The following is a 24,640-nucleotide window of genomic DNA, read 5'->3' on the forward strand; positions in this document are numbered from 1 at the left end:
GAGGGGCGGTATGAGGGGTGTCAGGGCGGTATGAGGGGCTGTGTGAGGGGTGTCAGGGCGGTATGAGGGGTTGTGTGAGGGGTGTCAGGGCGGTATGAGGGGCTGTGTGAGGGGTGTCAGGGCGGTATGAGGGGCTGTATGAGGGGCTGTGTGAGGGGTGTCAGGGCGGGTTCCGCCCCCGCCACCGCCGGGTGTCCCCCCCGTCCCCGCGCCCCCCCCCCTCCCATGGTGCCCCGCGCGCGGCGCGCGAGCGGCGCTTTCCCGCGGATTCAGTTCAAAGGCGGGGGGGGGGTGGCCGGGGCGGGGGGGCCGCGGGGGCGGGGGGGGGCGCGCGCCGAGCGCGCGGACCAACCAAACGCTTCCAGAACCATCCGCGCGTCACTCGCGTGGGCGTGGCCGGCGGCGGCCAATGGGGCCGCGCGGCGCCATCGCGGCGGCCAATGGGCGCGCGCGGGGGGCGGGCGCGGCGGCGGCGGCGGTGCGGGCTCGGCGCTGAGGGCGCGGGGCGGAGGAGACTTGGCGGAGTTGGAGCGCGGCGCGGCGCCCCCCCCCCGCCTCACGCACCCGCCCCGGCCGGCCCTGCCCGCCCCGCGCTCCGCGACCCGCCGGGGCCCGCCCGGGGCCGCCCCCATGGCTCCCCAGAAGCACGGTGGAGGAGGTGCGGGGCCCAGCTCGGGCTCCGCTGGCGGCGCCGCCGGAGGAGGAGGTGGCGGAGGCGGCGGCGGGTTCGGGGGCTCCGCCGCGGCGGCGGCTCCCGGCGGCAAATCCGGCGGTGCCGCGGGCGGCGGTGGCGGCGGCGGAGGCAGCGGATACTCGGGCGGCTCCTCGGCCTCCTCGGCGGCTGCGGCGGCGGCGGCGGCGCTGCCCCCCGTGAAGAAGCCGAAGATGGAGCAGATCCAGGCCGACCACGACCTCTTTCTTCAGGCCTTCGAGAGTGAGCCCCGGGGCCGGCGGGGGAGGTGGCGGGGGGGGGCCGAGCCGGCGGGACCGGCCCGGGCGGGCGCGGAAAGGGCGGGAGGAGGAGGAGGGGAAGGCTGCGGGGAACGGGGGCTTCCGGGGGTAAACACGGCCGGGGGAGGGAGCGGGCACCGGGGGAGCGGGGCCAGGGGAGGCGGGGGCCGGCGGGGCCCGGGCGGAAGCGCGGGGAGCGGGGCCGGGGTGCGGGAGGGCCCGCGGGGCGGAGGGCGGGGGTGGGGGGGTGCGTGTGTGCCCGCGCCCAGCGATGAACTTGGTTCTCACGGCACTTCCCATCAGGCGCTCGGGGCCTCGGGTTCCCTTCCCTCCGCCGGCTCCGGGCGGTGAGGGGCGAGCCTGCTCGTTCCTCTTCGGCCTCCCCCGTTCGAGCCCCTTCCAGGGGCAGGATGCGGTTAAGACTTGACTGTACTTGGTTTTTCTTTGTCTGGCAAGAATTGTCCCGTAGTTGAGGTTTCGTACTGGAAATTGACCTTTGCGACCCAGGCATCCCCCTGTGGCAGTTCGGAGAGCAGGAAAACCCCCCTGAACGCACCAGAAAGTTGTTGGTGGAAATCTGGTTGGAAATCTGGTTCAAAAGCACGGTGGAGCAGTAAACCTGCCCGGTACTGAGAGATTTCTGTGCAATTGCCAAGATTTGAAGGGAATTTTTAATGTCCTACTTAGGAACTTGGCCCTGGTTTGGGATCGGTGCTGTCACTGCTCACACTCACTCGCTTGTAGACTCTGACAGCGTTTCAGAAAGTGTTGGGAGTTTTTGGTGGTGTCTCGAATAATAAGGGGTCTTTTGAGCCTCGGTCTTGTTCACAGCGCTCTGTGTTCAGTAAATTCTGTGCTTCAAATGGGTCAAGTGGCAAACGAGTGGTTTGCTCAGTGTCAGTGCCCGAGGTGGAAAAAATTCCCCTGCCCGTTCTCAAGGGTGTGCAGAGAGGGGAAGCTCCGAGCTGGACAGGTGGGACCAGGAGGAAGCCACGGTGTGGAGGCACCATAAAATGAGAATATCATGGGAAAACTGCAATAAGTAAACATTGGATTAAAGAAATCCTAACACGTTGAGGATTGAATCTCATTCGTCCTGGCTGATTTTGTCCCTTTTCAAGGTCATATGCTAGAAAAAGATAAAGATTTATTTTAAGCTTCTGCTGGGTAATGTGTACTTGTGAAACATATGTCTCTCTGCAGGTTGAAAAGTGTGTTTCAGAATTTTTCTACTTGGAGAAGCTAAAGTTGAAGCAGCAGTGCATTGCCTTTAAATTAAACTGCATCCTTGTGAATGTAATTTAATGTTTGCATACCTTTGTAAATTATAGTTATGGGCTTTTTGAGACTGAAAAACCTGGGATGTTTCTTTAAAAGTTGTCACTACCCTGCATTTTCACTGTGTAGCAAAGTACACGTTTCTTCCTTTCTTTCTTTTCTGTGTTTTATCTTGATTTGAAAAACACAGATTTATTATGATAATTTGCACTAAGCAGGATTTTACTGCTTTTCATGAGGCCTCCAAAAGGACTTACTGTGATCATGTTAAGATTTCCTTCTCTAACAATAGGACTTCTCCCTGATAACAGAGGCTGTGGGGTCTCACATTCAGAACTGCAGCAATAAGGCTGAAGCATATCTTTAAAAGGGGGTAAAGGCTATAAAAAGCTGTCCTTTCCCACTTTTAACTGCAGAATTCCATACAGCAGTTTCAAGCTATTAGGAATAAATGTTTTGCAGTCATATGAAAATAAAATTTTATATTTCTTAGCAAAGAAATAGTTTGTTTTCTTTACGTCGGAAATAGAGGCAGTGTGAGCAGTCTCAGCATGGGCATCAAGACATCCTCTTTTTCTCTCTACTTGATGTGTTTTACTGAGTCATTTCTTAGTTTCTTGCTGACATTACTTAACGAGGCTGGCTTTTATTTCAGCATAAATAGGGTGTATTTCAGTTTAGGTTGGAATTCTTTTTAGATGCAACCTGATTCAGACAAAACCTTTATTGTCCTGATTTAACTGACTTGGTTAAAACTAAACTGGAGGTCCTGTTGCCTGTGGGCAAGTCTTTATCCTTTGAGTTTTGGTTCCTGCTCCTCCCTGAGATGATGCTGTGCTTCCATGTCCATGTTGGGCACAGCTGGATTATCCTCCCCCTGTTTGCGCTTTGAAACAGTTGTTGCTTTACCTGAATCAACATTAATTTCCCAGCTGAGAACGATCCCTAATGGCTCGTGGGCAGCTGTCGGTCCCTGTCCTTGTGTCAGTACCTGCTGCAAGTGACCTTGGCACTTGCCAGAAGGATAAAACAGAGACCAGAACTGATTGTGCTGTTCTGGTGTGGATCAGACGTGTTCATTACCCTCATGAGGAACACTTACCTATTTGACAATAGTTGTGACGTGCTGTGGTATTTTGTCTGCCCTCTCATGATCGAAGGCCTGTAAGAAACACCTTCTGTGGAAAGCAAGAGCAGTCAGGGTTGAGTTGTGACCCTGATTTATGGCAGATTAAAGGAGGACTCGCTTTGTGTTGTGGAGTAGGTGAAGTACCCTTTGACCTGTTAACTTGTAGTTATTTGGACAGTGGGATGACTTCTGTGGCGATTGTTTCCAAAGGATCAGCTGCTGGGCTGGATACTTTCTGTCACTGCAGGGGTATCTTTCTGGGAGTGTCAGTTACTGGGATAACACGTGTTCCTTTTTCCTAGAGCCGACACAGATATACAGATTTCTGCGTACCCGGAATCTAATAGCAGTAAGTGATTGCTTCTGTCACTGCTTTGCTTTGGGCTTGGAGGAAATTGTAATGAAATCATAACCTCTTTATTTTTCTTTCCCTGCAGCCAATATTTTTGCACAGAACTCTCACTTACATGTCCCACAGAAACTCCCGAACAAATATCAAAAGGTAAAACTGCTTTGAAAATGAATCCTAGAATGTTCACCAAGTAGCAGAGGCCCAAAAACTAGTGGGGAGTGGCCTCCTCTTTCCACATGGTGTGTAAAACTTCTCCTTTTGAAGACCTTAAGAAGTGCAGAGCAGTGTAGAGTTGATTTCTGAGACACAGGAGATGTTCTGCCGTGTTAAGTGTGTGTGTAGCTTTATTCCTGTGGCTTCTGCTGAGTACTGGGTGTGGAGAACTATCTGCAGAATCCTCATTCTCCCATGTTTTATGTCTGTTCTGGGGGAGAACTTCCTTAAAAAACAAACAAAACTGTTCCATCTGAGCTCCTGTAGTCAGTGGTGCTTAATCATAATCATATGAAACATTTTATTTTAAACTGTAGCCTGGCCACCTGTTTTAGAAGAACAAATGCCAAATACAAAACTCCTGGCTTTGTTAATTAGTATTGAAGGAATCCAGCAGTTTTTTCTGTGGTTATTTTAAAAGCTGAAAAATTGGGGAGGTCTGTTTATAACATTTTACAAAAACTCCAGCAAATACTTTAAGGAGGTTGCTCTGAGGGGACACACCTGAGAGATGGGGCTGTTTTGATGCTGCAGCACAGTCACTCCTGTCACATGAGGTGTCCATGGACTGGCAAACCCAGAAACTGCAGAGGGCCAAGTGCAGTGCACCTTAGTTATCAGCACAGTCACAAGGCCCTTGCACTTATTTCCCTTCCACTGAAAATCATTTCTTACACTTGGGAATTTTTTGTAACCTGAACACTTACTTTGAGATATTTTAGCACTGAAGTTCTCATTGCTTGGAAACAGTTGCTGTGGGACTGAAATACAACAAATATGCAGCAAAATGTGAATATGCAGACAATTCTAATTTAAACTTGGTGTTTGTATCTAAGAGAGGTGATATCTGAATGATCTCTTGATCAGTAGAATTTGTGTATTTTCATTTAAATTAAAGGAGTTATTCATGGCATTCTTGGATCTCTTGGGTGTTGCTTAATGTTCTTGCCCTGACTTTAATGTTACAACAAAGCTTTCTCAAAACATAAAACTTTGGCTACTGAGAGCAGGTAATGATCAGATTTTTGGTTGGTTTTTTTTTTTTAGCTTGAAGTTGCTGCTTACTTTTTTCTTACTAAAGTTGCCAAAATGAATTTTTTGCTTGTTTTAAAGTAAGAGCCAAATTTTAAGGAGTTATTTTTCAGGGTGCTCTGGATTTTGTTGTTTGGTTTTGTTTGTTTTTTATAACTGGAATTGTACAACAGGAGGTTCTTGCTTATAACTTACATTCACTTATAGTTGATTGCAGTGTGTGTGTTTTTCCTGTACCTGTTCTGTAGATCTGTATTGCCAGGAAACAAGCAATAGGACTTTGCCTACATAGTGTTACCCACTGTTCCAAATTCTAGTTCAGATTCAGCTGCAAGGAATGCTCAGTTTCCCTTTGAAACGTCCTGATTTTTCCAGTTCCTTTAACACTTTGGTTTAGACTCTGGTTTGAGTTGGGCAGTGCTCAAATAACAGACACATTGATGGCTGTTTCTCTCAGTAGTGATTTCAGTGCTGGTTTACTGAAATCATTCTGGGAATTAGGTCTGAGTAAAACATTTCAGTGTTTTCTTTATAAAATAAACATAATAATGCAACAGAAGGGAACTAGCAGAGTTCAGGGGATAAAGAGAATGTAACTGGGAAGTGTGTTGTTCTCCTGTGGGTTCCCCTGTGACCTTTCCATGCTCAGGCAGTACCTGGTCCTTCTCTTTCAACCCAGTTACAACCACAGCAGTTGTAGTTTAAAGGTAGTTTGGATAATTTTGCTGTAGTGGCACCAAAGTCTCAGCTGACCCTCCTGAGGGGATCAGCAGGATCTGTTTGCTGATCTGTACTGGGGAACACTCACAGACACAGGGCCTCAGTCACTGTTCTTCACTCAGCACAAGCAGTTAAGGTGTGTGATCTCGTTGTTTTGGTGAAAAGGGGGCTGTAAAAGAGGAGAAGTATCTGAGCTAAAGCAGAAGATCATGCTCAGGCTTATGTTCCTGCCTTCAGAACTGTGAAAGTGTTAGCAGAGGTCTCTTGCAAAGAAGTCTCTGGGACCTGCACCATTGTCACCTGCTTCTGTGGCCTGTACATGGTTATTTATTGATTCATTCTCCTAGAACTCCTGAATTTTGCCATTTTTGATTGCCATTTCAGTGAGCAGTAGCATAAGTAAAACACAAAGAACTGATCTCCAGACTTTATAGAGTATTTACAGCTCCACATCTTTTACCTCCAGCTCTTCGTTGTCTGAGAAAAATGCCAGACAAATTTAGCACTTGGGGGTGGTAGGGAAGTAAAACTGCATTTTTACTGAGAAATTATTCATGTTGGTCTGTATGTTTAATACTGAGAAGTGTTTATAGAGACTAGAATGTATCTATAAAACTATGTATATATAAAAACTGGAGTGCAGAAGAATGGGGATAGTTCATGGGCATGTGTCAGCTGGGATAAATGGTATGGAAGTTTCTGCTCATTATCAGAGAGATGATGCTCTTTGGTCAGGGGATACTTGATGGGAACTGGAATGGGCTTTTTGCCTGAGTCTGTCTTTAGGTTTTACTGTATTGTTAGACCAAATGATGGTGTCAGAAAGAAGGTACTGAATGAATTGCTTCCCATGCAGTATTTGAATAAAGGTGTAATTCTTTTATTTATTGGCAGAGTAATGGCATGCTATGATGTGAATTCTAATAATTTGTTAATTATTGCTTTTCTTGACTGGAATAGGAGTGGGTGAAGAAAGGAGTGCCCAGGATGTGTGTACTTACAGCAGAAGAAAACATTGTCCTGATAATCCTGGGCATTAGGGACGGTTATTACAAACACTTAATTTTGTCTGTTTTGCATGGGAATGTGGTAACAAAAGTAGTAATGCAGTTGAGAGGAATTGCTACTCTTACAAGTTAACTTCAAAGGCAACAATTTTAACTTAATGGGTTTCTTGGTAGCTATTTTTAGTTTCTCAGAAAGATTGTTTTGGGAAGACTCTTGTTCTGACCAGCCTGAGTCTGGATTTAGCAAAGGTTGTGCCATTGCTCTTTTTGGATCAATAATGTTCACATCTTAAATGCAAGTTGTGTCAGATATGAGTGTGTTTTATGAAAGGTTGCTGACTGTCCCCCATCCCTGAATCATGTTTGTCTCTGAGCTGGTGTCTGGCTCATGTTCCAGTCAAGGGGTAGGTTTGCTCCAAAGCTGTTGGAAGCAGTTCCTCAGTCTGAGGAAAGCCCCATGAAGATCAGAACTTTTGTTCTGCAGAACAGTGGCTGATACTGATGAGCTGGAGCAAAGTGCACAGAGGCTTTTTTACCTTAGAATCTGAAATTTTTGACAAATTGCTCTGTTCTTAACAGCTCTTGCTCTTGTTCATTTTAATAATCCCACACTGGCGTGTAGGTGAGTCGGTTCTGGGGTCTGTCATGTGTGTGAATCTTGGGCTCAGTGACTGTTTCCTACCCTGCTGATGATTCCCTGCTGCAGCCCTGTGCCTGTGCAGGGTCTGCTGTGCAGTGTCACTGAGTCACTGAGTGGTTTGTAACTCACTCATTCACGGGTGTTCCACGCTGACTGTGGCCAGTGTGGCCATCAGAGCCCTCCAGCCGGGACATTTCAGTGGACAGTCCTGCCCACTTCCCCACAGCACGGCGTGGTTGTTCCCCCCACAAGAGCTCCAGGATTTGGCAACAGCCTGTGTTCTTACTCCCTTCTTTCTAAGGTAAAAGTGTAAAGGAAGGGTGTCCTCACCCTCTTGGCCCCTCTCTCCAGTCTGGGGCAGCTTTGGGGGCATCTGTGGCCAAGCTTTAACTTCCCTTTCATGAAAAGTGGAAAGGTTTCTGTGAAGTGTTGAATAACTTCTGTTCCTGAGTGAGCTTCGTTTAGCAATGGACATTAAATTGTGTGTGTGGCAGAACAGGCTGAACATCCGAGCCTGACCAGACTGGTGTCAGAATTCTGGGGAGGAATGATTTGAAGGGATTATTCTCTGACATTGTCGTCATTGTCCCCCATTTCCTGTGACTGCTCTGAAAGGAGCCTCAGAATTCATTGCTCTTTTCCATTTCATACAAATTTAATTAGGTTTTAACTCTTTTATCATATAAGCTTTTAAGTGTTTTTTGTATTTATGATCAAGATTCAAATATTAATGGCTGAAGAGCTGACATGTAGGTACAAGTGTCACTAAAGCAGAAGGATTTGCTTTGACAAAGCTGAAGTGTGGCTGGGCATGTTCATTGCAAGGTTTCCATGTGTTGCTGTTAAATGAAACTTTCTGTGGGCAGTAGGATTATTGCTGAAAGGTCTGGTTATAATTCTCTGCATTCTTTTGGTGCTGCTTGAGAAGCAGTTCTGTCCCTAAAACATGGGCATGTTATAAGGTATATAAAGGGTGTTTTCTGCAGAGAAGGCTAAAATTGTGTGTATAGACAGTTGTAGATGGAAAACCAGTCAAAGTTCAGGCTGAATAAATTTTCTTATGTGTTAGGGGGATCATGGCTTTGTAAAACTCTTCTTTCTGCTTTTTCTTCGCAGGAAAACATTCAAAGTAGATGAAATGTTATCAAAAGTAGAGAAAATGAAGGGAGAACAAGAATCTCACAGGTACTGGCCTGGCCTGCTTCACATCTGTGTGTGTGTACACATGAACACGTGTGTGTGCTAAATCAGAGGTATTTCTGACTGGTAGAGTCATTATTAGATGCAAAGTATTTACTCTTTGTTTGAAGTGTTGCTTCCAGACTCTTAAAATGTGTGTATGTGGTCACTTAACTTGGAGAAAAGAATCAGGATAAACTCCCAGTGTTTGTTGTGGTGTCTCTTAAAATGTGTACAGAAACCTCCCATAGGATTTACCTTAACTTTGTTTTCAGGTGATGTCAGTAACTCATCTCTGTGTGTTGCAATTAAAAGTGAAGAAAGAGGCAGATTTGGACAAAACACCATGAAGTGACACTGTCTGGAGTTTGTGTGTGTAAACTTCCTGGTTTTAACCTGTTCTTTTTCCAGAGGGTTTGCAGACCATTAGGCTGTTTCAGAGGCAGCCGTGGTGGATACAGTGTGGTCTGAAACAAACGTGTGAATTTTGTGTTCTGAGAGGTTTTATAAATCCTCTCTGTATTATTTTGCTTGATTTTATTTTGTTCCATGTGTTATGTGTAGTTGCTTTGTTGAAACAACATAGATTATTGATTTGTGTGTGTTGGTTTTGTGCTTTCACAGCTGTCAAAAATGTGCTTTAGTGTAGAGTTGGTGTGGAAGAATGAGCTGGGTGAGTGCTGGAAGCTGGCACAGACACAGCCCCTTGGCTGCCCACGCTGCTGGGCACTCCCGGGTACCCCAGAGCTCCTGGGAGGAGTGTCGGGGTGTGTCTGCCTGGGCAGGAGTGGAGGGGCTCAGAGTTGTGTCTGGGGGCACAGTATGACAGACAATAATTGTTCACTGCTGTGTGTTCCAGAAATACTGAGTGCTTTTGGTACCCACTTTAATACAGGGTTAGGAAAATTTGTTTTAAACTGTCCTGAATTGAACAATTGGAAATAAAATGGGTCTGTGGTGCCTGGAATAGTCCAGGCTGTGAGATCAGATGCAATCATTATTATTTTGGTCACATGTTTATGGATGATAAGGACTTGATGTGACTCATAATGGTTATTTCTAAAGCCACAGCCCTGTAAAGATTCTCACTACTCAGTCTAAAATACTTGTTTGGTTAGTTGTTTTTTTTTAAAAATCTACACCCAAATGATGGTTCAGGGGGAAGTTGTAGAAAATTTCCACCAAAACTGATCTCTGTTGCTGACAAATATCTCTGAAATGTGTTTGCTGCCTGGGAAGGGAAGACCTCCTGTCTGCAGGCAATGCCCTTCTGCTGTGGTGTTCAAACTTTGCCTTTAACACCCCGAGTCAGAGCACACAGGGAGAATGAGGCTGGAAAGAGAGCAGTGGTACAGCTGCCCCAGTGCTGTGTCCAGGCAGTTTCCCAGCTGCAGGAGGGACTGGCTGACCCCTGTGTGGGCCTGGCCTGGCCTGACCATCAGTGCATGGAGTGAAGGGGCTGCTGGGAGAAGAAAACATTTCTTCTAACATTTCCTTTCTTTTTTTTTCTGTTTAGCTTGTCTGCTCATTTGCAACTTACATTTACTGGGTTCTTCCATAAAAATGGTATGTTTGCCAGTTCCTTCATTATTACACTGTTGATTTGTGTAACACCTTGGAAAGGAGTAGACATCAGTGAGGGGAATATTGGAGTGTTTTTAATCTCTGCTGTTTGGATGCAGATTTAAACAAATTTAAGCTCAGCCTGTCCTACTAGTTATAATTCAATAGTGCTTTAAAAATGTTGTAATGTAATTGTGGTGTAAAGCAGATTTGGGGTTTTAGTCAGAACAGGGATTTTGAGAAATACTTCAAGTCATCATCCATTCAAACTGAAATGGATCTTGAAGAATTCCTGAAGCAAATGATTTTTTGGGAGTGTGTCTTTGGTGTTTGAAGTAGCTTTAAACAAATCCACAGCCTTCAAATAATTTGGAGATTCAGTGGTTTCTAATTTAAAATACAAGTGTAAGCATAAATTGTATCAGGTTGAGTCTGGACACGAGGCAAAGGCACAGAAATCATGTTTTAGTGACTTGCAGTCTTGCCATGATGTCTGTTAAGCACATAAGGGTTTGCCTCAAAATGGGGACATTGGACTTCACCACGAGTTCTGTTCCCTGAGGAAAGCACAAGAGACGTGCTCTGGGCTTGGATAAATGCCCTGCCTTTTTTATCTTCCCTGAAAAATACTGAGCTGTTTGTCCATTAAAATAAAATGTTATTTTTCACTTTTCATTCAGCATTGCTGATCACACTGCTGGCAGCAGCTGCCTTGAGGGTTCCAGGCTCTGGGAGGTTTCTCTGAAGTCAAGTCTGATTTTCTAAGACATTTTTTCAGGTTCTTTCGAGTCCTTTAGCAGCTATTTTGCATATATTTAACCTTGCATAATATTTAAAGTTGGGTTTTTTTCATTTTGTTTTGTTTTCTGGACCTGAAGTTTCAGTGCAAACCAAATTCCAGGTTTGTAACCTGTAAAGAAAAAAAATTGAGAAAATGATTTGACTTGTGTAATTTTTGATGATTTGACTTGTATATTCCATCTTTAAATCTACCCATAACCATTTTCTGTGTTGTAACAAGGTTGTGAACTTGCTCTTTCAAATTTCAAACTGTGCTTTCTAATCTGCCAGGATGGGGATAGGTGGGAATTTGCAGTAAGTGTGGGGAGAATTGAAACTCAGAATTGCTGGAGGACTCTGGAGGTACCTGTGGTTAAAAAGTAATCACAGGGGGGTTTGTAGCTTTGAACAGACCTTCACCTTCTCAGAATTTCAAATATTTTTCTGTTCAGATAAGCCATCCCAAAACTCAGAGAATGAACAAAATTCTGTAACCCTGGAAGTTCTGCTGGTGAAAGTTTGCCACAAGAAACGAAAGGTAAAAGTTATTTGACAAACTATTAATAATGTGTATTAGAGCAAGATGTTTCCCTGCTTCTGGACTATCCAATTAACATTGCCTGTAGAAATTAGTCTTTAAATTCATTCACTGATCTATTCAAGTTATCTACTGGAATTTGCACTGCTTTGTGAGAAATAACTGGGAGTTTAAAAAGACATTCAGCTTTGTTCACCAGAGTCAGATCCACTCAGTGGGAATTTCAGCCATTTCTTGTGTCTCACATCATTAAACTGTTCATTCTGTTGTGACCTCCAGAGGCTCAAATCAAGCAGACAGTCACAAAGTCATAAAATAGTCTGTCTTTTAGAATTCAGAAACAAAAAGGAGCAAGTTGTAGTTGTTTTGGATTCCCTGGTCACCTGCCAAGTTGTGCCTCTGACCTTGCCTTTGCTCTGCCTGGGTTTTCTACTTTGGTCATTTTGGTTAGTGCAGATTTTCACTACTATGAATCACAAAGAGTTTTACATTTTATTGTTAAAGCATCTTTGAATTTACTTGCAGTTTTATCAGTGTTTGTTTCACACCAGTTGGCAAATCATCTTCACAGCTCTGGGAATCTGGGAGGCTCAGTAATGAATGCTGTAATTTTTAACCAGAAAGGAAAGATTTGCAGACAGAACTTTGTGTATTTTCCCTAAAACTCTTAAGCTGTTTTGACATGTTTTTAAGAGTTAATATTGTTTCTAGCCAATTTTGTTAATTGCTACAGCATGGATAAATATGGTGAAATCAGGAGGTGCTGATGGTTTTTCCAAATGTTTTGCTGCCAGTTCCATATTTAGGCCATCTTGCCTTGTTTTCCCAATGTTCAATAATCTGTTTGAGAGGTACTGCATATAATAAATCCCAGGTAAGTGGTTCTTTATCTCACAGATAGCACAAAGTGCACTTTGTAATATTGCAGGGAGAAGACAGGAAGCCCTTGAAATACATATATATAACCAAAACATTTAATTTTTTAGGTAAACAGAATTAAATTAGTATTAATGGCTGTTCTACAATCTTTCTAAGTGCCTCGTGTTAGTGTTAATTTAATCACTCAGAGAAAGGTGGCTGCTGCCAGAAGGGCTTGTAGAATGCCAGTTTTATTTACACTTACAAATATCTGGTTTTGCATTTAAAACCTGGGGTTGTGCCAGATTGTTTTGATTTATATCTGTTACAAGGCTTATTTCCAAAAATGTGGCAGGCCAAGTACAATTCACAAATGATACGAATTTTAACACTCGATGTCTTTGCTTTGTAGCCCCAAACGTGACCCCTGTCTCTTGTTTTGCTGCAGGATGTCAGCTGTCCCATCAGACAGGTTCCCACAGGTAAAAAGCAGGTGCCTTTAAACCCAGACCTCAGCCAAATCAAACCAGGCAACTTCCCATCACTTGCAGTTTCCAGCAACGAGTTCGAACCCAGCAACAGCCACATGGTGAAGTCTTACTCGTTGTTGTTCAGAGTCACTCGCCCAGGAAGGAGGGAGTTTAATGGACTGATCAATGGGGAGACCAATGAAAACATAGGTAACTTCAGCCTGTCAGTCAGCTTGGGCAGGGTTTGTCTGGCAGGCACATGCAGAGTTGGTGTGCAGTGCAGGCCACACTGACAAGGGCCAGCAGCAGCTCAGTGACCAGCTGGGCTTTCCTTGGTTTGCAGTCTCTCTTGGGCTGGGGCTGAAGTTCAGCTGGGAGTTGGGAGCTGGGAACTGTGCTGTGTTCTCTGTGTAAATTGAACAGCAGTTTTACTAGTGTGAGGGGGAAGGTGAGGCAGCACTGTCAGAGGGTGAATGTCACGAGAGAGCCCTGTGGTCACTGAGGGTCTCATTAATCCTCCCCCACACTGGTCACTGCTGACTCAGCTGGAGGGGCTGGCAGTGTCTCTCAGCAAAAAAAAAGCCTATAGAGAAAATACCTAAATAACAAATTTTTCAAAGCTGTTTTATTCATCTTACTAAGACGTGTTACAACACAAATGTTACAGCCGTAGAATGAAACACTTTATTTCTCACTATTTTATAGCCACAAGAGGAGGAAGATCAAATCCCAAATTCTTTATGCTGGCAGAATAATACGATGAAACTATAAATACATGAGAACATGCCTAAAATATGGTTACTGTTAAGCTAAGTGCTCTTTCCATTGCCTTGTCCTTTCCAATGTATGGCACAGCTGACACAATGAGCAGCCAGCTACATTTTGCAATTGCATAGAGACTGTTTGGTCTTTTGAATCTGTGCTCATATAATGATGGAATTCCATATTTCTGATGTGCAGATGTCAATGAGGAGCTGCCAGCTCGAAGGAAAAGAAACTCCTCAAACCGTGAGGATGGGGAAAAGACATTTGTAGCACAAATGACTGTATTCGATAAAAACAGGTGATGTGATGCAACATGAGTATTGCTTCTGTTCATCAGTAGAAATCTGTTTAGTAATAAACTTAGTGTGTTCTGTATTTAGGGTGTAGCATGTCTTTGGCTGTGTTTTAGTTCTATTTACAATAAGAGCTCAGGCCTGTTGTGTTTTTTAAAAGTCTTTACAGGCTCCATAATGCACATTTTATACTGACACCTGTTCACTGAATGATCAGAATACAGTATGTGAAAATAGGAATTCTATCCATGGCAAATGCAGATGAGTTCTTTATCAATAAAATTAGAGCTACAAGAAACTGCTTAAAACAACTCCAAGTCATTCTGGCCAAATGGTTATTTATCCAAATACGGTTTTAGATGCATTTGGAGAAGAGTTTGTTTTTTTCAAAAAATTGTTTCTATAATCTGTATCTTCTTAGAAGTTTTAACAACATTTTGTTCTTTTCTATTACTTAATTCCACTGGAGAACTTTAATATGCTAAACATATGAACCATTAGGTGGTTTGTAGTGATGGTACACAAGGACATTCTAACCTTGCTGCTGTATAAATGAGAATGTCTGATGTGCAGCAGAACCAAATGATGCATAAAAATTATGGGTTTTTAGGTTCATGGAAACTTGGTTACTGTGGAATAGTACATTTAATAGCAAACAGTAAAAATGAGGTGTTTTACAAATAACACATATTTTGTCCTGACAGACGATTGCAACTTCTGGATGGGGAGTATGAAGTGGCCATGCAGGAAATGGAAGAGTGTCCCATTAGCAAGAAAAGAGCAACATGGGAAACGATCCTTGATGGGAAGGTATGGATTGTTTGAGTGGCTCAGAGACCTTTCTTCACCTAAAATGGTCTGGGTTGAGGTGGAGCTCAGCTGGAAGGGCACTCAGTTGCTGGTCCTCTGAAAAGGGATTGAATTGAACAGGAAATAATTGTCTTTCAATGATTTCTGAACTTGTGTTTTATAAAATCAGGTAGTTTAAATGTTTCTTATTGTAACAAGTTGGACAAATCAAAAAGGAACAAGCTGTAGAAGCAGAGTATTTTAGGGAAAGAAAGAGGAACCCAGAGCTTTCATAGGTGTGATCACATACATACCTTGAGAGAAGGCTGATAAAATGTAGTGATGAAAAGAGGAGGGTGTGTCAGTGTAGGAAAAAGGGCTGAGCAGGGAGAAATTACTGACCAAGTTGACTCCACAGAGATACAGTGACTGCAGGTGACTGCACATGCTTGCACAGTCAGATGCTCCCATGGCCTGGGACAGTATCTGTTCCAAGTAACTGACAAGAAGAAGGTAAAGATTCCAGATGGTTGCAAAGTATTTGTGTCTCAACATGATTATATAATTATGAAAAAGCAGAGATGATCCAAACTTTGTAGCAAAAATACAGTTATAAGCTCAATTATCCTGTTCAGCCTTTGCCTGGATTAAAAAGAAATCACATCTGCCTCCATTCTGTGAATATTTTCTCATGATTGTCTTTGTACATGGAAAGACAGTAATTCTGCTATTTTATTTCTTGTTTCCCCCACCAGAGGTTGCCTCCATTTGAAACATTTTCTCAGGGACCTACACTTCAGTTTACTCTTCGTTGGACAGGAGACACAAATGACAAGTCTACAGCTCCTATAGCTAAGCCTCTTGCAACACGAAATTCTGAAAGCCTTCCTCAAGAAAACAAGCCCAATTCTGTTAAACCTACTCAGACTATAGGTGAGCAAACTTTGGTTTTGCTGCTGAATAATCATCTGCTCAGCCCTCGTGTGCCCAGGGGTTTCCTGGCTCACTGGTGCAACTGCTTCAGGTAACTCTCAACAGGAAAAAGCAAAAATGGGCAGGTCTGTTGTATCCCATACTATGTGAGTTTTTAAGGTAAATTTACAAGCTAAACATAGTGGGGTCTTTGAAATCATGGCAATGTTGAAGTGATTATACACAATGCTCATAAATACTGCCATGAAATACTTTAGGGGGAAATTCATCAGTAGGATTTCTAGGATTGTCTGGTTTTCTCTACTCCAGTTACTTTTCTCTGAGTTTTTGGATTTATAGGTGGTCTGATTTCAGCTGGCATAGAGTTAATTTTCTTCTTAGTAGCTGGTACAGTGCTGTGTTTTGGATTTAGGATGAGAGTAATGTTGATAACACTGGTGTTTTAGTTGTTGCTAAGCAGTGTTTAGGCTGACTCAAGGACTTCTCAGCTTCTCACACCACCCCACCTGCAGGCAGGCTGGGGGACTCAAGCAGCTGGGAGGAGGCCCTGCCACCCAAACTGGCCAAAGGGACGTTCCAGACCACATGGCCTCATGTTCAGTCCATAAACTAGAGGGAAAGCTGCCCTGGGTACTGTCTTTATTTTGTGTTGCTCCCAGTTGTGTGTGGCTTTGGATTGGAATGTTGTGTTGGCAGGTAAGGCCCAGGGACGTCTGGAATACTTAAGCTGTACAGAAGACAACAGGCTGCTGCTCCTGTTGTTTCAACACCTCTGGACAGGACTGTGCAGTGGCACCCAATTCACTTCAGAGTGATCAGCATTTCCAAGCCTGGACCTGGACCAGACTGTGAGATTCAGGAATCTCCAGGTCCCTGTTACAGAAGTGACTCTGGAGTGCAGTGGTTCTGTCCCCAGGAGTGTCTCTGGGTCATGCAGGGAGGCCCTGCTTGTGAGGAGCTCATAGTGCTTTGGAGAGCTTGTGCTAATGGCATTTCAGTCTGAGTTTGTGTTGGATGTGTGACTGGGAGGTGCTGGAGCTGGAGTAGTGATAGCAAGGGAATCACTGTTATGAAAAAGCACTGCTTTCTGTGCAGTTGTGTTGCAGGACATGTTGAGAAACTTGATGGTGAGGCTTCCTGAGAGTGGCAGTTCTTTGTGCTGCCTTTAGAGCTTTAGTGTGATAAGAACGTGAGAGCAAGAAGAATTTCGCCCTTAGCTGTGCAGAAGTCACTGTCTAGAATGATCCCTAATATCTCAGCCAACCTGCAGACATCCTTCTCCTTGGAAGGAGTGCAGGAACACTTAAATAAGACTGACTCCTGTTTTCTGAATTGAGTGTTTTACCTGAGTGAGGGATCACGGACACCTGGGTTTCTTAAATTGGGATGAATGGCTGCCAGTGCACACAAACATGAAGTATTTCCAAGAGAAGCAGGGAAGTACCTGATCTTTCACTGGAGAAGTTGTTCTGCTTTCTCTTTACTTCCTTGTACCACAATTCCTTTTATTTTAGAATCACAGACTCACAGACTATTCTGAGTTGGAACAGACCCACAAGGATCAGCGAGTCCAACTCTCAAGTCAATGGCCCACACAGGGGATTGAACCCATGACCTTGGCATTGTTACAACCAAGTCTGAACCAACTGAGAGTTTCTTGGAGATCTATATTTTAATTTGTTAGGCAGGTTTTATGCTCAGACTTGCAAAAGAAAGGACAGTGTGTTGAGTGGGTCTAGGAGGTGGGTAGTAGTTCACTGCATAGTAAATGTAGAGGCAGCAGGAACATGGCAATTGCTGATGTGCCCTGGAACCCATTTTCTTCTTGCGTCAGAGAAGCCAAATATTCCAGTAAATGGGTAAAGTTACAGCCAGAGCAACCTTCCAAAATAGTACAGCTGACCCTTAATACACAAATCTATTGTGGTACATTGTGCAGCACTGCAGGATGTCCTGATGGTTCTGCTGTTTGCAGGGTCTGAGTACCAGGAGAGTGAAAACAGAAGGAAACTTGGACCAGAGGTTCTGATAGTTAAAGATCCAGTGCATCTTTCCCAGTGCTGGATGAATTTGGTGTTGTCATTTTGCCTTGGCCTGGCTCCCAAGGCAGACCAGTGGAATAAAGCCATCCAAGACTCTAAATGTGGCAGCTTGAGTTTTGCTGTAATTACAAAGTGCTCAAAGTAACTGAGCCATGCAATTGTAATTTCTCTGATGTGGTGCAGGCTGAAGTGTCAGGACTCCTCTTTTTCATACAGAAAGAGAACAAAATTTCCCTTGTTCTCCAAAATGTTAAATATGAAATAAATGTGTCTTCTAAAAGATCTCCTTGTGCCAGTAGAGCTGAGCGTTGTTTTCCCATCTTTGTCACCATTCAAAAGCAAGTAGGTTTGTTATTTGGTTTCTGTTGAGGATAGGTTTATAAACTTACTGAGATGCCTGGGTTGCTTGTGAATTGCATGAAGTCAAATAATTTCATGGAGATTAAAGTATATGGGAGAGACACGAAAGCAATTGAGCAGTGTCATTACACACACAAACAGTAAGTGTTGGAGGGTTAAAGGTTCACTTAAATATCTTGTGTGTTTCTTGCATTCCTCCTGTCTGTTGGGTGACTTGGGAACTTCTGAAATTGAATTTAGGCCATGTATGTGAATGCAGCAATCTGAAAGCATTGATGGTTTGATTTCCCAGATTTTAGTTATACCTAAGGGATTATCTCTTTGCTTAAATAGACTAAGAATGTTGCTTTTTGCCTCACTGTTTTTAAGTTCTCTGATGGCTTCTCCAAAGCTGGAGATCCATCTGGTGTTGGAGGTAGTGGGTTCACCTGTAGGTCTGTGAAGGAGGTTGAGCACTGAGACTTCCTTGTTGCTGCCATGAGCTGCTTATGTCAAAGAACACTCAAGCAGCCCCTTTCCTGCAGCAGCAGTGCCCTTCCCAGAACCTCCATACCTGGGTAAAACAGTGTCTGTCAAAGAAATCTACATCTACACATGTTTTTTTCAGCTGTGAAAGAATCCTTGCCCACAGACCTTCAAACAAGAAAAGAGAGAGATGTTTTAAATGAACCTCGACAGAAGTTGCGAATATTTTACCAGGTATTGAAAACAGGCATGAGGGGGAAAAGCCAGATTTCAGCCATTGTGTGGAATTCAAGTGTTCACTTCCCAGCTGGGTGGGAATTTCCATTTGCCCTTTTAGTGGATGCCTTAAGGGGTCTCAGATTCACAGACTAAAAGCCGTTACACATACTAGTTTTTACAGGAAGTATTTTAGAAAACCAGCCTTCCTGGGGGCACAGCTGATGTTCTGAAAGACAAAGGACATCTTTTGTTAGACATCTGGAGGGGACAGGTGGTCTTCCTGTGGGGGGAAAATTCTTGAAATACCAGTATTTGAGTACGCTGAGCTGCTGGAGTGTTCCCAAGATCTTCCTATCACTGTAGAGGTCTCCCGAAATGATTTCCCACTTGATCTGGGGGGGTTGGGAAGGGAATGAGTGAAACTAATACTGTTCCTTTGTGTGCACCAGTTCCTGTACAACAACAACACGAGGCAGCAGACCGAGGCCCGCGACGACTTGCACTGCCCCTGGTGCACACTGAACTGTCGGAAGCTCTATAGTTTACTCAAACACCTGAAACTCTGCCACAGCAGATTTATCTTTAATTATGTTGTAAGTAATCTCTTAGAGTCTGTGGCAGATACTGCCTATGCAGGGACTCTGTTGCTGACCTGTTAAATTGTAGCACTGTGTCTACAGGTTGGAAGCCTCTTCTGAGTGTTATGTGAATGTTGGTGTGTTATGTGGTAACTGGAGGATGAATTCTGGCTGTAGCCACTGTTTTGGCATCAATATGCTCTTTAATGTAACCTCAAAACCAATGTAATCTACATTTGGTTGGAAGTCCATTGAAGCTTTAGGACATTTAGAAATGTTCTAATTTCTAGGAATCTTTTCCTGATACTTTCCTTAATTTCATAATTAGTTCCAAGTGCTTTTGTATAAAACAGTAAAATAGACTTTAGTATAATTTGTTTCTGAAGGTTAAAAGTTATATGGGTGTTCTAAAAGGAAACTTAGAGCTATATTGTGTTACTGATAGGTGATTTTTAAGGTAGTCAGAATTTAAAAGGTTACTTTTTTGAACCTCCTGATGCGCTGTCATTGCTGTCTGCTCAGTGTCTTTGCAATTCTGTTCCAGTATCATCCCAAAGGTGCTCGGATAGACGTGTCTATCAATGAGTGCTACGATGGCTCCTACGCGGGAAATCCGCAGGATATCCATCGCCAGCCTGGGTTTGCCTTCAGTCGCAATGGGCCAGTCAAGAGAACCCCCATCACACACATCCTGGTTTGCAGGTAGGGATGGAACACAAGGGCTCTGTGGGTTATGGCCCACAGACCAGATTTGTGAAACCTGGAGAGCTGTAAATCTGCAGGTGCAAATACAGTGTGAAATGTCACCAATATGTCTCAACAGAATGTAACTGAAAGATGTGACAACTTCACCTGTGATTTTTCTACCTCTTTTCAATTACCTATTCATAATGATGTAGCTCTTTTTAACTGCCTTATCCTAAGCTTTTACTTCCCCAAAAGTTGACATTGGGAGGTGTTGGATTTTTAATTGGGGTTTTTAATGGAGATTCTGTCACTCCCAACGTTTTTGCAAGGTGGAGCTGAAATAATTCGTATGACTCAATGGCTCAGTGTTTGCACCTGTGCTGTGCCCCGCCAGGCCAAAGCGCACGAAAGCCAGCATGTCGGAATTCCTGGAGTCGGAGGACGGGGAGGTGGAGCAGCAGAGGACGTACAGCAGCGGCCACAACCGGCTGTACTTCCACAGCGACACCTGCCTGCCCCTGCGCCCCCAGGAGATGGAGGTGGACAGCGAGGACGAGAAGGACCCCGAGTGGCTGCGGGAGAAAACCATCACTGTAACTATTCCTGTTCCTACAAGATTCTTTTAAGGGGACTGTGGGTTTTGAAGGATGATCTGCAGTTGGTGTGGGGAGCAATCCGGCATATCCCGTGAAAATGATGCACTTTGAGAGCAGAATAATTTGCTGAGCATCTGTTGATGGAAATTTATGGAATCAAAGGCTGATTTTTCAAGTGTGCCTTCATTTGCAAAGCTAGTTCAGTACCCATGAGTTCAAACAAGTTCTCATTGTTCGTGGCTGGTTTCCTCCTTCAAGAGCAGATGCAGGAATCAGGAGTACACAGTGTGGGGTTTATACAATAAGGATATAATTTACCATCACAAGTCTCGCCATGGGATTACATTTTTCTAACTTTTTTGACTGCAGAGCCTGAATTTTCTCTATATATATTTCTGTGCATAAGTTGAATTTTGGGTATGCTCTCACTTCTTGGCAGCAGACATGCAGCTCTGATGGGTGTGTTTGTTTCTTTTCCTATCCTTTCCTATCCTTTCTGTCTCCAGCAAATTGAAGAATTTTCGGATGTTAACGAAGGAGAGAAGGAAGTGATGAAATTGTGGAATCTTCACGTTATGAAGCACGGGTATGTTACTGTGCTAAGTTTTGATACAAATAAATTACAGATTTGGTTGATCGTTTTGCATTGCAATTCACCAAATACTCAAAATTCAGTTGGCTCAGATGTTTAGGAAAGGATCATTAGAGGATCATTTGGTAACAAGCTTTTGAGAGTTTAAGCTTTTTTAAAAAGTTCTTGTGCCTGGTAGCCCTTGGGCTTTGAAAAGAAAAGAACCTTGGAGATTTTGTGTAGAGCATGCTTTTGTCTTTGAAAATGTTCTGCTTGCATAGTGACAGCTGTTTAACCCTACAGGTTTATTGCTGACAATCAAATGAATCATGCCTGTATGCTGTTTGTGGAAAATTATGGACAGAAAATCATTAAGAAGAACTTGTGTCGAAACTTTATGCTCCACCTGGTCAGCATGCATGACTTTAACCTCATCAGCATCATGTCCATAGACAAAGCTGTGGCCAGGCTCCGAGAGATGCAGCAGAAGTTGGAGAAGGGAGAATCGGCCCCCCCAGCAGATGAGGAACCCTCCGAGGAGCAAAGCGGGACAACGAACGGATACAGTGAAAACACCGCCAGAGTTTCAGAGGGGGAAAGTGTCTCAGGTGCCACCAAACAGAGCAAGAAGCAGAAGCTCTGAAGTCAAAGAACTGTCATCCAATGGACAAGCATTGAAGTGACATTCTAGGGTGCATGAGCTCCATAAAGAATTACACACAGAAATGCAGAGGTTCCAAACAGGCACTGCTGGATGGAAATAAATGATTTCAACAAGGATATTGTTTAAACAGGGTTTTTATTCAGTTACTTATGCAAGTACTACATGTATATTGGTTTTGGTGATGTAATGACAATATTCTAAGAGTTTGAGCATGAAGAGCAATATGGAAATCTTTTTGTAATTTTAGTAATTAGTGTCTTAAGAACTTTATGGAATTTACATAATTTAAGTATATGTAAAACCGTTTTTATATTAAGATTTTTGCATCTGTATCTGGCTGTTTTTCCTACCATGAAGTTGTGAAACATTAGGGAAAGGGGATTGGGATACAGTTTCTGCTTTTCTTATTTAGAAATTCTCCAGTTAGCTTTTTGTGAAAATAACGTCTCACTATTTACAGTTTAACCTTGATCCTTGTATTTGAAATCATTTATCAATTGATCATAAATTACAAATTAGGTTTTTTTACACTAAAATTCTCAAAGTCGGCAAACTTAGCACTTCCTTTGTCTCGTGCCTGTGTGGAAAGATCTTGGCTTCTCATGTTCCAGACACAGTGAAGTTACCACCTTGGCTTTTCTGAGGTCACCAGCAGTTTGGGTTTCGTGGATAATTCTGATGTATCGATCGCCCAGTGTACCATTTTAAACTTGAACATTAGCTCCTTTATATTGTTGTTACACATTTACACAGCTGCAGCAAGGATTGGATGGAACCCCTCTTGCCTGGGGTTGCACATCATGGTGTGCCATGCTAAGGCCGGAGGCTCCCGTCCCTCTGCAGGCAATTCCGTCGCCAATTCCCGGGAAGTTCCTGCCTGAGGACGGACCGCGAGGCCGGGCCGTGGGTTTAGCTTTGGCTTTCGAGATGCCACTCTTGAGGGAAAAATGCACTGTAAAATTGGACCAGAAAATGTGTTGCACTTCTTATGTAAGTATTCTGTGATGTATTGTATTCAATACAGATACTAAGATGCTGACTAGACTATATTTGAGCAGTTTTGCACTGCTGTTAACACATTTTATGCATACGTTTACAGATTTTTTCCAATGGAAAGTGGTTTCACTACTGGTACAGTATCAGCACCGAAGGGTTTATTCCAGCAAGCACTGTGGTTGAGTGACATCACCTCAATTTTTTATTATCCTTAAAATATTTCATTTTTCATATTCTTTATTTATAAAGGAACAATGCTGCTGTAAATACAGGTATTTTTTGTTTTTTATTTCATTCCATCACCATGAGATGCAGTTCCCTATTTGTTGAAGGGGTATATAAGCTTTCTAATGGTGTCTTCAGAAATTTATAAAATGTAAATACTGATTTTGATGGTCCTTAAGATGTGTTTAACTGTGAGACTATTTAACTAATGGTGTGGATGTGATTTGTCATCCAGTATTAAGTTCTTAGTCACTGATTTTGTGTACAAAATAGGAAAGAGGGAAACTGCAGCTTTCATTACAAACTTCTTGAATTTGCCAGCTCTCTGAGTTTTAGCAAACTCTAATTATGCCTCTGGATAGTACATCATGCATTTCTCTCTGGCTTTAATTTGCTAAAGCTGTGCACATATGTAAAAAAATAGATTATTTTAGGGGAGATGTAGTTCTAGAATTATTGCTTATGTCATTTCTTAAGCAGTTATGCTCTTAATGCTTAAAAGAAGGCTAGCATTGTTTGCACAAAAAGTTGGTGATCCCCCCAAAAATAGTAATGAAATTACTTCTGTTCAGTAAACTTTGTATGTCATGTCAATTTATAATAAAAGCTGAAAAAATCCCCTTGTTTTCTATTTATAAAGATGCCTTTTCTCAATGTACCTTTGAAGATGCCATGTAAGCTGGTTAAAAAGAATTGGAACGGTACAGAAGATGTAAAAACAAAACCAAACCCCAAATAACAACGAAAACCAAACCAGGTTCAGATGTTTTAAGTGAACCATTGTTTTTCATTAAATGTTTTGTTTGAACTCAGCTTTTGTACATAAAGTTCAGTCATACGAAATCTGCCATGGTGGGTGTCCAGTCATTCTGTGTGCAGAGGCCTCCAGCAGCACCTCTGCCAACTCTTCTGCATGACTGCTGAAACTTGGCTTGGGTCTTCCTTTGCCACCTTCCTACAGCTGTATTTAAGGGACCTCCATACACTTCCAGGGTTTTAGCCAGATTATTTCATTCTCCTGAGATCGACCTTTAGGTTGTGCTTTACTGTTTAGAACTGTAACTTAGAGAACTGCAACTGAAGCACATCACCTGTGATGTCAGTTATAGAACTAAAACTTGTGTATTTTTACATGCAAGTGGTAAATGTTTCAAACATTTTATAAAATGTTTAGTTGATAGGAAGTTTAAATTGGTGTTGGTGTGAAATCCCAGTTCTGTGGACTGCAGAGGATGGATACTCCAGGAACTGCAGGACAAAACAAGGCAGGAATTGCATTGCTTGGCCAAGTAGTGGCTGTGGAGTGGCACACACTGGGAGGAGCCTTTTTCCATGTCAGAAGTAATTCAGATACTGAAATGCAGGATGAGGCTGCTGTTGGCCAGTTCGTTCTTGTCTCTGGCGCTGTCGAGGTTCTCCTCTGGCCTTTGCTGTTCATGGCAGGTCTTGCTGATGTTTTGTGGTCTGTGAACCCCGAACTGCAACTTAACGTGATTTGGGTAATTAATTCAGTGCATTAAATACTATATTCAAAAGTATTAGATGAATTGAGGTTGTTAACTTTCAGTGTACATTGCCTGGAGTGTAACTGGAATGTAATCCTTGAATTTTGGGGGACTGGGATAAAAATTCCCTGCCTGGAATGAAGCAGTTGCCAATAATGTGAACTGTTCTGATCAGTCACCTAATCAACAAAACTACACCCCAAGCCAGCAGTTTGATTTTACCTTTGGCAGTACAGGAGCCG

General features: G+C 43.3%; 1 protein-coding gene across 2 annotated transcripts; it reads left to right on the top strand.

The window, feature by feature from the left end:
* The first annotated feature begins 465 nt into the window (after nucleotides 1–465).
* On the top strand, nucleotides 466–23,511 carry SUZ12 (SUZ12 polycomb repressive complex 2 subunit). Of its 2 annotated transcripts, XR_011699415.1 has the most exons (17): nucleotides 466–934; nucleotides 3,661–3,707; nucleotides 3,796–3,860; nucleotides 8,439–8,507; nucleotides 10,018–10,067; nucleotides 11,297–11,382; nucleotides 12,689–12,920; nucleotides 13,671–13,773; nucleotides 14,473–14,578; nucleotides 15,313–15,490; nucleotides 18,500–18,591; nucleotides 19,026–19,169; nucleotides 19,699–19,856; nucleotides 20,236–20,434; nucleotides 20,944–21,023; nucleotides 21,312–22,662; nucleotides 22,772–23,511. XR_011699415.1 is itself a non-coding variant. In XM_071573694.1 (16 exons), the coding sequence occupies exons 1-16, from the start codon at nucleotides 631–633 to the stop codon at nucleotides 21,649–21,651; spliced, it is 2,253 nt and encodes a 750-aa protein (XP_071429795.1). In that variant the 5' UTR covers nucleotides 466–630; the 3' UTR covers nucleotides 21,652–23,511. The 2 variants fall into 2 exon arrangements, 1 of the variants encoding a protein (XP_071429795.1); XM_071573694.1 differs by having other exon boundaries at nucleotides 21,312–23,511.
* Nucleotides 23,512–24,640: the final 1,129 nt, after the last annotated feature.

The sequence above is a fragment of the Pithys albifrons genome, chromosome 19, assembly GCF_047495875.1.
Source record: "Pithys albifrons albifrons isolate INPA30051 chromosome 19, PitAlb_v1, whole genome shotgun sequence".
NCBI lineage: Eukaryota > Metazoa > Chordata > Aves > Passeriformes > Thamnophilidae > Pithys > Pithys albifrons.